The sequence below is a fragment of the Poecile atricapillus genome, chromosome 9 (assembly GCF_030490865.1).
Source record: "Poecile atricapillus isolate bPoeAtr1 chromosome 9, bPoeAtr1.hap1, whole genome shotgun sequence".
NCBI classification, from domain to species: Eukaryota; Metazoa; Chordata; class Aves; order Passeriformes; family Paridae; genus Poecile; species Poecile atricapillus.
Window position 1 is genome coordinate 9047399 of NC_081257.1, and position 15460 is coordinate 9062858.

At 42.7% G+C, this 15460-nt stretch overlaps 1 protein-coding gene across 1 annotated transcript in view; it reads left to right on the plus strand.

Annotated features, from left to right (window-relative positions):
* The first annotated feature begins 761 nt into the window (after positions 1–761).
* STIMATE (STIM activating enhancer) overlaps positions 762–15460 on the plus strand; it is a 34188-nt gene continuing 19489 nt past the window's right edge. Inside the window, exon 1 of the mRNA XM_058844931.1 lies at positions 762–1012. Coding sequence (XP_058700914.1) covers positions 844–1012 — 169 coding nt within the window. The 5' untranslated portion in view covers positions 762–843. The remainder of the gene's footprint in view (positions 1013–15460) is intronic.

Genomic DNA, 15460 nt, shown 5'->3' on the forward strand with positions numbered 1-15460 from the left:
AAGAACTATTGATTCATGTGCTTGGCTTTGCTTTCTGATAGCCTTAAACATGTGCTTTCTGGGTCATATTTATAACTGAATTCATATTTAGACATTGATTTTAAATTATTTAAAGAAATTAAAGAAGTTGTGTAAGAAAGCAATACAATGCAACATGACCTGGGTTGATCCCACACAAAAATAAAAAGCTAAAATTGGTCACCAGTTCTGTCTGGTGAGGATGAAGAGGGGTACAGCACAATGAGGCCAGTCAAGGCTCACTGGCCAATAGGTCCAGTTTCACAGTTTTTCAAATGAAAGTGCTGACATGTTTTGTTAAATCTATTGGGTCGGGGGTGTTGCCCTTTATCAAGGATGAAACATTTTTGCTAAAGACCCCAGGTCATACTTTCCTCTTTCTAGGGTGATAGCACCCCTGCCTGACCCTGTGCGGTCTGGGCTAAGCAGAGTCTCGGGTGCTGTGGTTCTGGCCCGGGGATTCCTCGGGGCTGTGGTGCGTTTTAGAAATGGGGGTGGACGCTGGAGCCAGACGGTGTTTGGCTCTGCCGTGCTCCTCAGCGGGCAGCCCTGGGGCTGAACCCCTGCTCCCGGGGACCCGAGCTCGGAGCCTGTCCCGGGGCCGGCGGCTGTCGGTGTCCCGGGCGGAGCGCTGAGGGCCGGCCGGGCGGTGACGCGGCGGGGCGGTGCAGGGGCGGTGTAGGGGCGGTGCAGGGGAGGGCAGGGGCGGTGCAAGGGAGGGCAGGGGCGGTGCGGGCCGGGCAGGGAGCGCAGGCAGCGGGGCGGAGCGGCAGCGGGGCCGGCACGGCCGCCATGCGCCGCTGAGGGCGCCGGCCGGGCCTCGCTATGGGGGCGCCGCCGCCCAACGGCAGCCTCGGCCTCACGGCCGGCACCCCGCGGCCCGGCCCGGCGCCGGGGCCCGGGGACCGCGGCTGCGAGAACGGCGCCCTCATGGACAGATTCGGCATCTTCCTGCAGGGGCTTCTGGGCGTCGTGGCCTTCAGCACCCTCATGCGTGAGTGGCGGGGCCGCGGCCTCCGGCCTGGCGAGGGGCGGCGGGGCGGCCCGAGGACGGGTCGGGCTCGGTAGCGGCGCCGCGGCCGCGCTGCCCCGGGGCCGTCCCGGGAAGGGCCGGGCTGTCCCGGGCCCCCGGCCGGGGAGGGCTCGGAAGGGCCGCGGCGGCCTCGGGGGGCGCAGCCGCCGGCGCCGCTTTGTGGGTGCCGGGTGAGCTGGAGCGGGGCCGTGCGGGGAGGCCTCAGAGGCGGTGGCTCAAGTCCTTTCGCTTTCTTAAACTTGCCTTCTTAATGCTCGTACCCGTGCTGATGGAATTTATTGGGTGGGTGTGTGTTCTGCTTGGAATACTGCCAGCAGGAGGAGGTGGTGTGTGCGGAAGCGCTCGAGTTTGGGATATACAGAAGTCACGGGTTTGGCTGATCAGTTTTACTGCAGGTGCACCTTGTCATGTCACCGGCAGCCAAGTCACACTCGTTTCAGTCGTGCCTCGCTTCCCTGGACGGCCATTCCTGGGATGTGGAGCAGCCCGAGAGCTGTGTGGCGGCTGACAGAGCTCAGCTGACGGGCAGCAGCTCCTTGCACTGCTTTTGAGCGTGGTGGAAAGACAAGGAAGGTCTGTGGTGGCTCCAGCTCTGTGGTGAGGGAGTCACAACAATGTGAAACAGTTCTAATGTATTTGTATCTATCCCGTGGTCTAGTTAGTATCCTTTGGGTTGAGGAGTGGAAAAGAAACCCAGTGCCATTACTCAGCTGACAGTGACCTTGCTGGCAGCAAAAAGTGGGAGAGGGAAAAGAGAACATCAGGGACGTGTTTTGTAGCTTGATCTAAAGACCAAGATCCTGTTTACATTAGAATTGCACTGATGCCTTTTCATGCTGCTGTCACACTATTATGGTTAACTTAGACATTTGCTAACGTTATATTTGCATGCCTTAGTGTCTCAGTCACAATTAAAAATTACATTGCTCTTGTAAAAGCTATGTGTGTAGCTGTCATCCTGTGGCTGAAGGGCAACAGTAATCACCAGTGTAGCATTTGGTCAGTGACAGCAGCCTCATAATTAGAAGTTCTAGCAGTTTCCAAACAGAAGTACCTCTGTGTAAGAGGGTGATGGGTACACAGTGTCAGTTTTAGATTTAAGGGATACAGATAGGTAATTCTTATGGATTTGGCGTCAGAAGATGAAGATGTTAGTTGTCAGGATGGTATCTTTTTCTGGAAATAGTATCTTTATGCATATTACAGTAACATTAGGCTAAGTGAAGACAAGAAAAAGTGACTATAAAAAGTAGGGATGAGAAAAATGAAAACGTTGTTGCTGGCTGCACTTTTTGACTTGGGTTAGGTACTGTTAAACCATGAACTGTGAGGAGACTGTTGATGCAGTTGTGGCAGAAGGGAGTGGAAGGAAGGCAGCCAGTCCTTGCAATGTCCTGGTGAAAAAAGGAGTCTGTGTCCAAAGCAGACTAGAGCAAAAACCTAGCAACTTACCAGTCTTAGAAGTGCATATATTCAAAAACAGAGTATAGGTTTGTTTGTCCCTTTGCTAGCCACATTCTCTTCCACAGTATTTTGTGCCTCTCCATCAGCAGAAGCTGGTGACACCACATGAGCCTGATACACTGGTACAGGAGCAGCTCTCTCTCTGTCAGGGGCTGTTCTGTGCAAAAATTCTGTGTCTGATAGCTTTGTCTGAATGTTTCTATCCATTAGCACCATAAAGTCACTCCAGAACACCTTTTTATGTCACATGCAAAACACCTGGTATGTTGTTCCAAACCCTTTAAAGTTTCCTCAACAAATGGCACTTTTTGTGACAGAAAAGCAGGAACTTTTGGCTGAGAACGGAGGGAGAGTGTGACCTCAGCAAACATCTGGGCACCTACACAGCTGTTCCTGGGCTGCTGGATGACACAGCTGCTGGAGCTGCATCACAGAGCTGGTTGCATTTAAGCTGGAGTAGCTCTGCTCCTGTAGCTGTCTGGCACAAGAGGTGCTGGCACTGAGGGAGAAACAGGCAGCTGTAGGCAGGGGCTGCTTGAGATTTGTGACTGCAGTCAGGCCCCTTTGAAACAGCAGTAATTCTCCTTGTGCAGCTCTATCATTTCTCCAGCTCTTGTCTTCTTACCCATGACTGTCTGGTATTTAAATTTAATAAGGAGGAAGTCACTTGTCTTTTTTCTTTTTTTTTTTTTTCTTTTTTTTTTTTTTTTTTTTTTTGGAAGGAAACACTAGGAGATGTTCTAATACTTTAGTTGTGATTAATGGTACTGAACCCTCTGTAGTAAAAGAAATTAAAGTAATGGCACCAGAGATACATTGCACAATAGCTCTTTATGCACAGAAACTGTCTTTCTTTGAAAAATATTTGATTTGACATATAAAGAATAAGAAATTTTGGTAAGTGGCTAAATCAAAGGCTGACCCAGACGTGCCCTTTTCTAGATAATTTTTACCATGCTTGCATTCTGTGGAAAAAAAGGAAATATTTTTAAATGTAATCTGTAAGAGAAGAAGGACCTTTTCTATGCCTCGCTGCTGGATGTTCATCTACAAAGAACTAAAGAACTGTTCTGAAAGCAAAATTATTTAAGATCTGACACTCTTGTGTGCTGCCTTTTTATTCATGCCCCTGTTCAGTTGCTGTGAAGCTGTGCTGTCAGCTGACCTGCCAGTGACATCATATTCAGATTTCATATTTGAAGGGCTAAAATGTGTTAAGAATCAGGTTTTTAGTTCATGGAAGATGTGGTGGCTCTCTGCCAGGGTGAGTGTGAGAACTGCCCTGCTGTGTCTGTCTTCTGATACTGGGAGGAAAGGCTTTTCCACCAGGTACATCATCAGCTTACCTCGTGTGTTCCCTCACTACTGAATGAGCACAACCAAGGAGTGACAGGAACAGTGAATTTCTCTCTGTGAGCTGACAAAATGTTCATCTGAAATTAATTCCTAGGTTTCCTTTTCTTCTCTTGACTCCCCATTCTGACACGCAGGGAATGAGGATCAGTTTTGCTCACCTTAGCATTTAAATGAATGACTTCCTCCTAGGTTTATCCAGATTCAGATATAACCTGTCACAAGCCCCTAACCTTTTTCTTGTGGAAGGTGCTTTGGCTAGTGATCATCTATCCTTCATTTATATGAGAGCTTCCCTATCTCCCTTAAAAAGAGTAGAAGTTTGCATGTGGTTTTTATTGTTGTAAGTTAAGGCCTCACAAATCCACTCCGTAGTCTCTCTGGTTCCAAATTGTACCCTGATGTTCTTGATGTGAAGCAAGTGCAGGGAGGTCCTTTTCTGATGTCTGACTCAGTTGTGAATTTACTTAATGCTATCAGAGCCCACCTGTGTTGTATTTAATTACTGTGAATTAATTTTACTGCTCAGCTGTGAGGCTAAAGATGTGTGAAACAGTTTCACCCAGATGCTACAGAAGTTCTAGTACAGGAAAAGCTGAACTGAAGGTAGGTGAGACAACTTCTGTTGGGCTTCTCCTGACCACAAGCACTCACTCCCTATCCAAGGGAGCTAACTGATGGAAAAACACCTCATTTTGTCAAGTCTGCTTGGACTGGCAGCCCTCTTGGACTCTGGTTGCTAACTCTCAGACCTGTTAGCCTGATGGTTTTACGTGTATTGCTTGGTTTTGTTCTTGTCCCTCCTGCCTTACATATGGATTTGTTTTTCACCCTGGTTTGTTTAAGCTAAGCACTTCATAACAGGAAGTCTTAATGAGTTTCCCTTGATGCAAGAAATGCATGTTTATGCTACAGGTCACTAAGCCAAAATACTATTTTTTCAAAGTTTGCTGCTATCATATTTGTGTCTTTATTTCATAGGATCTTGATTTAAAATGGTGACTTTGCTCCTTAGGTGTTTGAGATTCCTTGGTGCAATATTTGTGTTTATTTCCTGATGCCACAAAACAGGTTTTAAATACTTTAGTGTGTTCTGTCTGTAGTTGCAAGCACCTTCTGAGTATTCTGTGGTTGGGCTTTCATCAGTAGTGAATGATAAGAGAGGGGTGTTGGCAAGGATTTCTCACACATCTATGATATTAGGTGTAGGTTTAAATTACTCCATTTTTATTACCCAAAGCTGGGAAAGGCATGGGGGAAAACCTGCTGCCCACCCCCTTACCCTGTCTGACAAACTGTTTAAAGTAGTTTATTTTTACTAATCTTGTTTGTCAGAATATTGGTACCTTATCAGAGTGTGGCTGTGTTTGTTTTGGGCTACTTAGGAATGGCTGAGAAATCAGATGTGAGTTGTATTGATGAATTATTGAAATAGAGGAGTCAGCTGGTTCTCTGCAGGTAGAAGCTTAGTGTCTGTCTGTGAGGAAAATATAAATATGCTGTAAAGGAGATCAGAGTGTGGGAGTCTGTTCCCTTTTTATGGCCTTGTTGCAGCTTGTGTCTGTACTCCAGCTGAGAAGGGTTTACAAAAGCGAAATGATTTGGTACAGGTGCAGTGAATACTTGAGTAGGTGGGTTTGCTGTTGAGAGTCACAGATGCAGCAAAAAGAAACCATTCTAATAAAAGATACTCTAAGTATTGTAAGGTGCTCTCTTTGCTTACAGTACCTTAAAGGAAATACCTTACAAACTACATCCTTAATGCCAGCTAACTTTACAGCAAGGTTTTCCCACCTAAAAAGCTGTCCAAGGAGAAGGAATGCTTTTTCACATAATGAACTGTCTTAGTAGGTAGTATAGTAGAATGTGAAATGTCTTAGCAAAAACGTGCTTTTCAGAGGAATTATTTCATATTTACATGAAGGTAAGGGGGTAATTTTGTGGGAATAATGTTCTGGGGAGAAGGAGTACGGAAAGGTAATTCCAGCTGCCTTTAACAAAAAAGCATAGAATAAGCTATTGGATACAAAAGGTCTAAACCATATGATTTATTTGTTTTCTACAGCAATTTTCTTTCTGATTGAGCAGGCTTAGAAAATATGAGAACGTGATAGCCTGTAATATCAGCATTGGCATACAGACCTCTGAGTAACAGCAATTAGTTTATTCTGCATGGCACTTCCTGACATGCTGGGCAGTGCCTGCTAGTTTTATTAATAAAAGCATTTATTCAAAAGATTTTATATTATTCTGACTTGCTAATAGTTCATCCTTAAATGTATTTGCTCTGAGTGATGCAGTTCAAGTTCACGTGAATTCCTGAGGACCCCTCAGCAGGGGCTTTCATGTGTCTGGTATTGAAACTTGTCTCGTACAGAAGTGTCAAATCACAAATGGGAGCTTTCCTAGTTATGAAAATATGGACAGCATTGTACTTGTGCACTGCAGACACGATGCAAAGCGTGCTTTATTCGTTTTCCTACAACTCTCACAAGTGCAAGCTCCTAGTGCCTTGGCAGGTAAATGCAGAAGTGGCATTCCAATGTGTGCAATGAGTTTCAGGAGCACTCTGAATCAATCCCTCTGCAGGTAAAGGAAGACTAATAAGATGTGCTGTTGTTGTGTGATAAAAGGCGAGGTTTTTAAGAAGTAGGAAGTGCGAGAAGCTCCCCGGGGAGCGGCGGTGAGGGGTGGGGCAGGACCCTGGACAGCTCCCGGGGCCGCGGGCAGCCCTGGCCGGGTCACAGCGGGGCCGCGTTCCCCTGACCCCGCTCCGCGGCTTTGGCCGCCTGCAGGGAAGGGCTGAGGCAGCTCCCTCCAGTCTGGCTGCGGGCCAGGGAGGAAGCAGGATGGAGTGATGGTGATAGAAAGATGTGTTATTCTCTTCCTCCTTCGGGCCCTTTCCGTGGCGGTGAGTGACATCGGTATCACAGTGCAGCACAGTAGCTGTTGTTGTGTAGGTTAAGTGTCTGCTTGTAGCTGCAGGACTTGGAAAAGCCCTGTGAGGTCACTTTGGTCACGGCCAAGTAAATTGTGCCTTACAATGATCCAGTGTTTCCTTATCCCCAGATGGTGAGGTATCGCTTGCAGCCATGCAGCATTGCTGCTCCTTGTTTGTTTTAAATAAATCATCAGCCCTTCCAGTGCCTCTGTGACATCCAGAGCAGTGTTTGAGACAAATAGGAGAGATGCACTATGAGTAGCAGAAAAAAGAAATCCAGCCCTGGCTAGGTTAGCAAAGTAAATTACTTTCTTTTACCATGCTAATCTTATATTACTTTTCAACATATGAAACATCTATGTGGAATAAATTCTGTCCATTATGAACTCTCCAGAAAAAGGCAAATCTTGCTGACAAATTTCATGCTGTACAAAAGCATGTAATAATAGGGTTGGGAACTGCTCAGCTGAGCCTTTTTAAGTGAAGAAAATAACCTGGTTTTTTATTAAGACTGCTTGCAAGATGTCCAATTCTTAGTTGCCATAGATTGTAATAGCACTTGATTGGTCCTCATGCCCTACTCATGACAGGTCATTAATATTTTAGTGTCACTAACTATCCTTGAAATGCCATGCTGGTAAAAGTTAAGACAAGGAAAATAAGGCACCAATTTAGACAAATAATCTGCAATCTCTAAGTCTCTTTTCATTAGGTCTGATACCCAACTTTGTCTTGCTGGCTCAGAAAGTGTTACATTTCCTTATTACTCAGCTGATTGCTGGATGTAGTTGTAGGCCTTGTAATAAAATTGTTCTAAGTATAATTACACATGTCATTCACATTATGAAATGTTTAGGGAAAAAGATAAGTTATGTTGACATTTGTAAACTATTAAAAATGACAAATTATCCAGGAACTCTGAAGCTGTGTTTAATTAGGATGAACTTCTGGACTGTTAGCTAGACTGGAGTTTAACTCTAAAGTGCATCATGAATGTCTTCTTGACTGGTGTTTTATAATTAAATCTGTAAGGAGCTGATTTGTACAGACACACAGGGTGCAATTTTGTGTTCTGTGGTGATATTAATTTCATGGCTAATGAAGTTTGCATTCTTAAAGTGGTATTTAACAAGGTCTCATCTTGTGTGTATTTTGTTGATGAAGTGAAAAATCAGGTCTGCTTTCTCATGCCTGCTGGTAGGAAATGCTTTGCATTCTCAAAGATTTCTTGATCTCAGCAAAATTTATTCCCTGTGAAACTCAGTTTGCTAAATCTCTGGCAGACTGAATACAAGCTCAGAGTTTGCATGAGTCTGCCTTTGCAGGTGGTGTGGTGTGGGCATGAAAATTTAGGGTTTAGTCAGGAATAGCTAAACCTATTCACAGTGATGGTCATGATAATGAAGACCTGTTTTTCTGCCACTTACCCTGAATCACACATTTTATGTATATTTTTTGTCATAAGCTGATACGTATGTTGTCATATGTAAGGAAGGTTGAGAATGAAAATGAGTTAAAATGGATTTAACAGTTCAAATTCCTCATAGCTCACTGTTCAAGGTTCAGATTCATAGTTCCAGGTGTGAGTTAGTTTACAGACATGCAGAGCTACAGCAGGGGAAAGTCGTGTAAAGGAAGTTACTAAACTTGTTTTTTTCTGGGTTTTATGATGTTTTTTCCTCTAAACATTGCGCTTTTGAATTTTTTAATATAATAATCAAACATTGTTTTGTAATTTGATATGTTTTGATATGGTTTTGGTCTTCTGCCACATTTTTGGCTACTCCAGGTTCTTAGACCAAGCATTCCTCCTCTCATGGTGATTAATATATGTTTGCTCTCCTGAGAGAAGAGGAAAACTGTGCCGCAGTTCCTTGTTTTATCTGGTGGCGGGACAGTAACAAGCTCAGGAGCAGCTGGTCTGGGAGCTGCAGAGTGCTCAGGATGTGAAGATTTGTGACAAGGAATTTGCTTGGGTGCTGCTTCTGTTGGAGAGGTTTCTCCACTGATGCTGTGGAAGGGATGAGCCCATGGAAGTGACTACAAATAAGATTCACAGCAATCTTGGACAGAGTAGCCAGTCCCCTTGAGTTAGTTCTTTACTTACAGAAATGACCTTTGCTTGCTTTTTCTTGTTTCACTGTGATTATTTTTTTTTTCTGTTTCTCAAAATTACAGGATTTTATCATGGAACAAAAATGACTTTTCAATTACAAGCAGCTATTCACAATTACCCGCATATATCCTCCATCTCTAATAATTTTTGAAGATGCTATGCTCTAAAATTTTAATTCCTTTTTAGAATAATTGTCTTTACTTCCTTCCTGGTACTGGAGAAGCTGCTATTCAACATCTTCCAGCACACCTTCCTTGCTTTGAGGCAGGGAGTATGAATAACAGCCTATGTTATTTTATATACACAGGACTTAAATGCTTTCTTTGGAAGATAATCGTAATGTTAGAAGATGAAATAGTCTAAGGAGCGTTAAAATTATGAGGGGGGGAAAACCTCACCCTCCTCCATCTAATCTTAAAACCATGAGTTACTTATGCAGTATGTTTTCACTGCTGGCATTAGGTTTTGGTGTTCTTAAGGAGTAAGTTTTGCAGGTGGAAATTGTTAGATGATTTCACCCTGATTTTGTAAATTTAATTTATGAAGTCTATACCTAGTTGTTAGATATATTATATCAAAGAAGTCTGTGTTATTGGCCTCTGACTCTCCTTTCATGGTATTTGATCATGTGTAAAGAGACTCTATGAAAGTAGGTTTTGTATCTTTTGTTCTTTTTGAAACAGTTGGTGTTGTATGAAATGTCTGTTTTGCAATTTAATGCTCTGGTAGTTCCAGCCTAGAAAGACTGAATCTGGTAAGCAGAGCTCTTTAGAATTTAAATGGCCTCTGAACATATAATTTACTTCTACCTTTGGCCTCCTTGATTTAACATATTTGCTGTTTCATCATTTTTTACAAAGTTTTTACAGTTTTCCTTTTACTTTTTTTTTTTGCATCTGGACTTACATTTCAGGTTTACTTTCTGCTTTTAAAACTGCTACAGTTTCTGCTTTGCTTAATATTTTAATGAATGGTGATTGAGTTTGGAGCTGTGCTTTGGTAGTTCTGCTCATTCCCAAGAGCTGATTTAAAACAAGCAGCTTGAATGACTTAAAGTTCATTGATATCTGTTGTCATACTAATAACGTTCAGAAAGCTTCATGTATTATTGAGTGATCTGGTGAATGCTGTATGTGAAAATGGTGTTGTGAATCGTAAATTGTTGCTTAGTGCACATTAATATGGATTGATTCTATTTGTTTTGTACTAAATAATTCATGTTTCCCAAATGGTTCTGATTTCTAACAGGGAAAAAAATCCACTTGAACAGAGCAGACTGTGTTTTTCAGTCTTTGCTGGCTGCTTGTATAGCATGACAGGAACGGCACAGCTGTTTTTCTAGCAACCTTGCTTTTTCATTTGGTAGTTGTTTAATGATACCTGGTTCAGAGTATAAAAGTGTTTGCAGGAGGGGTCTGTATCAACTTTCTAAAGTCAGTCTCACAGGCATTTTCACTGGAAGCTTAGATTTGCTTTCTTTAACTATCTCATACCTGTTGAAGAAACAGAATAGCAAATGCATCTGTCCCTGAAAGTGCTGGGAAACTGATTTATTATGGCTTTCAAACGGAGCACACCTTAACCCAACAGTGTTGTGGATGCTAAATGCAAAGATAACAAATGCCTGTCTCTTAAGACTGAATCGTGGCTTTTAACTTTATTATTTGGATAAATATTTCCTAAGCTACTTGTGCTGTTTACCTTAGAGTTCTCAAAGCACTTACTTGCAGTCCTTTATTTTTAGTATTGCCATGGCTTTTGAGAGCTGAGGGCTGGATGCTTCTGTTTACAGGGTGCATTGTAGATGCATTTTATGACTTCTAAAGTGCTCCTCTCTCTGGGGAGATAGCAAATAGGTTAGTAATCAAAAGTAAGAAATTCTGTGCATTTCTCCCTCTGCTTAGTTTAGCTGTTTTTAAAGTAAGCTTTACCTTCAAAAAAAAAGGGAAAAAAGCTCCATGACAATGGCTATTGATGTGGTGTGTCTGGGCTGCTGGCTCAGCTAAGACGTATTTGTTTCCTTTATTGACAGCCAAGTTAATGCATGTGTCAGAGCCACACTGTCATGTGCTACCAGGATGCACGAGATCAGTCTTGCTGAAATTGTCCTAGGCTGAGTTGTATGCAGGTAATATGATTTATTGGTGTCTCCCACAGCCAATCTATACAAGCTAAGGATTTAGGAAAATATTTTGGAGCTTAAAGTACATACATGTTAGGAATAAAAAACTCGCCAGTCTCATGTAATGCATTTGGCTGCCTTTCCTGAAGCAGCAGAATCATCTGATTTATATCATCTTATTTATTCCAAAGCTCAGACAGCAGTATTTAGGGTTCTTTTCCTGAAAATTATTTGTCCTCTCCTCCCCTGCACTATGAAGGGGAGCTTTACTTTGTGATAACCATTCCCTGCAGAATGACTGTGAAGTTTTAGCTCTCATGAAACCTTTGAAGGGACAAAATTTACAGGTAGGTTTTTAGCTGACTGTGGAAGCAGGTAGGAAGTAAATGCCTTTACACAGGTAACTTTCAGTTACTGTATTTCACCAGCATTTATCCAGCAAGCACTTCTGCCCATTTGATAAATCATGTGAAATCCAGTGCTGACACTTTCTTTTCAGTCATATCATGTCATCTGTGTTGAGACAAAGGAGCCCAGGTCATGAGATAGCTGGGCTTGATGGATGCTTGGCACTGGTGTGTTTAACTTCGCAGTAAAACAGAGCCCCTTGTTCTCTGCTCTGACAAAAGTGCCAGTCAGGCCACAAAGGTTTGGCTGCCTTAACCAGAACATTATCATCACTGCTGACAGTGGAAGAGAGACTGGGATAAGATCTGTGGTTTGCAGATACCTTGTGGCTGTCCAGGCACTGCATCTTCAGTGTGACATGTCCCTAAATCACCAACTGGCTGGGTCATTAAACTTGATTGTGTCCAGTTTTCTATAAAGTTTCTCTCTGTGTCATCTTCTTTAATTACACTGCAGAATCATTAAGGCCAAGGGCACAGTGGAATTAAGAAAAGGGTTGGGTACTTGCATGGTTAATACTGTTTTCTCTCTTACAGAATTTAAAAATCGTTTTTGCCAGGCAGCAAAGGTGGGGGCTCATGCACTTCATAGTATGTCAGTCTAATACTGACTAGAGCAAAGTGAGTTATTCCATAACTTTCCTTGAGTGAGTTACTCCATAATTCTTTTCATCATGAAGAAACTGTGTTTCTCCAATGCAGCAATATCACTGGAAATCAGTTCTAGCCCGATATAATTTCTGATTTAGTATTATGAGTGTCTCAAGTGTGAAAAAGTCTGGGTCCTTAAGCAAAAACATGATGTAGAATTCTGGGGCCCATATGCAGGGAAATCAGCAGCAGGCTTTCAGGGTACCCTCCATTTCAGCATGTAGCTAATGGGACATAGGAATAGAAGGAAGAATTTTCAGTAGGGCAAAAATTGGACTGCCAAGAGCATAGTGCATTTTGGGACTGGAGAAATGAGCAGCACACCAAAAACACTGGTTCTTTTGGTGTTTTTTTGCAATCACATTTATTACCTCTTTTAAAACAGATGCACACAGAATTCCTTTTTTGTTTAACTCTGAGTATGGGGAGACACCAAGCTCATAAGTGTCACAAAAGTCTCTGGGAATTGAGTGATACAGGGTTTACACACCTATATATCTTTTGTTAAGCATCATTGTAGCCTATTCTCATTGGGCATGTTGTTTCTTGCACAGTTAATTCTAAAAAGAATAATTCTATTTTGGGGAAATCTTTTATGTAATCTCGTGTAATTACTTATTCCCACTGTGCTGCTACCAAGAAAATAAAGGGAAGGGCAAACAAAGTGAAATGGCAAGACAAGACTCTTAAAGGCTTTGCTTTTACAGTAAAAGGAGGTAAATTAAAATTAGTGATAAAGATCACAAATAACATGAAATTCACTGGTAGTTTTCATTCCATAGTCATGTGCATTTTCAGAACTTATTAGTGTATATACACTTGTTCAGAACAGACATGGTTCCCACTGTTGTGGGAAAAGTGTTGATTCTAACAAGTAGAACAGTGTTTTTCAAAGTCTTCCTAAATAGAATTTATAAGAAAAAAAATCTGGCCTGCATATGCAGTTGACTTTACAAGTTTTTTACAGGGTTAGAAATTGTAGGTTCAGATTTGTGAGGCATATGGTCTGATATCCAAATGTTCTGAAAATAGTGCTATTCTTTGAGAGTGGCCGTCTGAAAATCTGCATCCGATTCCGAGCTCGGGTGCTCCTGCTTGGTGTAACTTCAGCTGTTACTCCGCACACAGTGAGCAAACAGCCTTGTACAGGAAACTTGTAATCCTTGTCAGGAATGCTGGAAATCATGTGAATCAATACCAAAGTAGCCTGCAGATCCCAGCAGTCTTGCACTGTGAGGGCTGTGTTGGAGGCTCTGTCTGGTTGCAAACCTGCTATTTGGGAAGCTTGCACTGCAGCAGATTTCTCAGTGTGAGATTCTGTCCCTCCACGTGTGTGATTTTCAGTTAGCCATACTTTAATCCTTTGATAATTGGTTCAAATCTTGGAACTTTTTAAGTGTAAGATCACAGAAAAATGAGTTCTAGACTTACACACCGAATTTTCTTGGAAGGAACTCCAAATGTCACCTGCTCCTAACTCCTGCTCAGAGCAGGGCCAGCCCATGTCCCCTTGCTTGGAGCACTCTCCAGGGTAATTTTCAAGGTCTGTCAGACTGCAGTCTCTGCATGTTCTTTGGGAAACTTGTTGCAGAATTTAATTGCTCTCACTGGAAATTTTTTACTTCTTTCACCCTGGAATTTCCCTGGCTCCCACTTGTGGCTGTTTGTGAGAAGGGTCCAATTGTGCCCCAGCTGAAGCTGCCCACACACGTGAGGAAATGTGAGTGTGGTGTACAGATGTGATCCTCACTAACTTTTCCTCCTTTTCTCTCTGGCCAGCTCAGCTGTCGCTTTGCTGAGGTCTGATGGCAGAAATATATAGGAAGTTTATGAAATGAAACAGTCACATGCTTTGTCTCTGACCCATCTTTGAAAAAGTTTTGAGAAGCACTGGAAACACGGGTGAAATTCCCAGCTCTCTCCTCAGAAGAGCAGTATTGTCATAGTGCAGCTGCAGAGGACACTGAACATGTTGATTTTACTTCTTTTTAATTTCAAATTAATGAGCTAGAGAAATCTTTGATCTTTACTGGGGTCAGAAAGACTTTCATTGAGAACTGCCAGAACCCGCATCTAAGAAATGCAGTAGTGCATGATACGTAGAAACATTTCAAAGGTGTGTGATGACCCAGGTTTGTGCTGGTACAAGAGCAACCATCCAGAAACTTGGAGTTCTTGAATCTGTATTGAAGTTACTTCACATCAGCAAAATAGTTCCTGTGGACTTCTTGAGGAGATGAAGGAGAGAAAGAAAGGCTGGATTTCAAGTGTTGCTTTGCATACTGACAACTTAGAGAGGTTTTATTTCATTTCTTTTCTCGTTTCTGGCCCTTATGAGAAGACCCTGTGAGTCTTCTGGAATTCTGATTGCAAAACTCCCACGTTAAAGTAAGTGTTAGAAACCCTTCCGCAGTACTCTAGCATTAATTATTCCTAGAATTTCAATGAAGTGGGAAGACAATTCAATGAACTTGAATTTTGCATTAGCAATACTGTGTCTTATATGCTTATCTGTTATCTGTCCATCTGGCAGCTCACATGCTTGTTGGCAGAAATGCTTTTATTTCCTTTCCTGAAAAATTCTGGCACTGAATGTATAAACAAGCAGCGCTTCCTTCTTCATTTATAATTCAGCATGAAATTCTGAACATTATTAGTTAATTAATATTAACTCTGGTGGATGGTTGCTGGTGCTCCGAGCTGGAGCATATGGAGCAGCACCGCATCCTCGCAGCCAGGAGCCGGCAGATTGAGATCCATCTGTCAGCTGACACACGCACGAGCCTGAGTTTGTGCTGAGAATGCCAAAAGAAACTGGGGCTGGGGCTGGGAATAGCAATCCTGACTGCTCCTGGGGGAGGGAAAAGGGAAAAATTACTTTCACCTCCCCAGTTTGATAGGTGCTTAGAAAAGTGCCAGTAAAGATTCTGTAAAAAGCGTGCTGGTTTTTGGTTCCAAAATGAATGTATTACTAGTGAGCATGCTGAGGACCCTCAGTTTACCAGTGGGGTTGTCTACAGCCTGTTGGGATTTTGCTCAGTTTAGTTACTGGGAAGGCTCAAGTTCTACACCAGGGATATGTTGGGAAGTACCTGGCAATGGCTGCATCTGTCAGAAACACCTGATGCTCACAGACACTGCTGCAGGGAGCTGGGCTGGGCAAACAGCACTTTCTTATGGACCTACTGAGTTTCAAATGTACAGGTACATATTCATCAAGTTGCAACTCCTAAAGATTTTACTCATTTAATTTGGGAGAATGCATGTTTGTGCTGTGGCCAGCCAGTTACATTCCCAGAAGATAACTGCAGAGGCTTTCCAAGCTTGCTCTCCTGTTTAATGTTAACTCAAATGA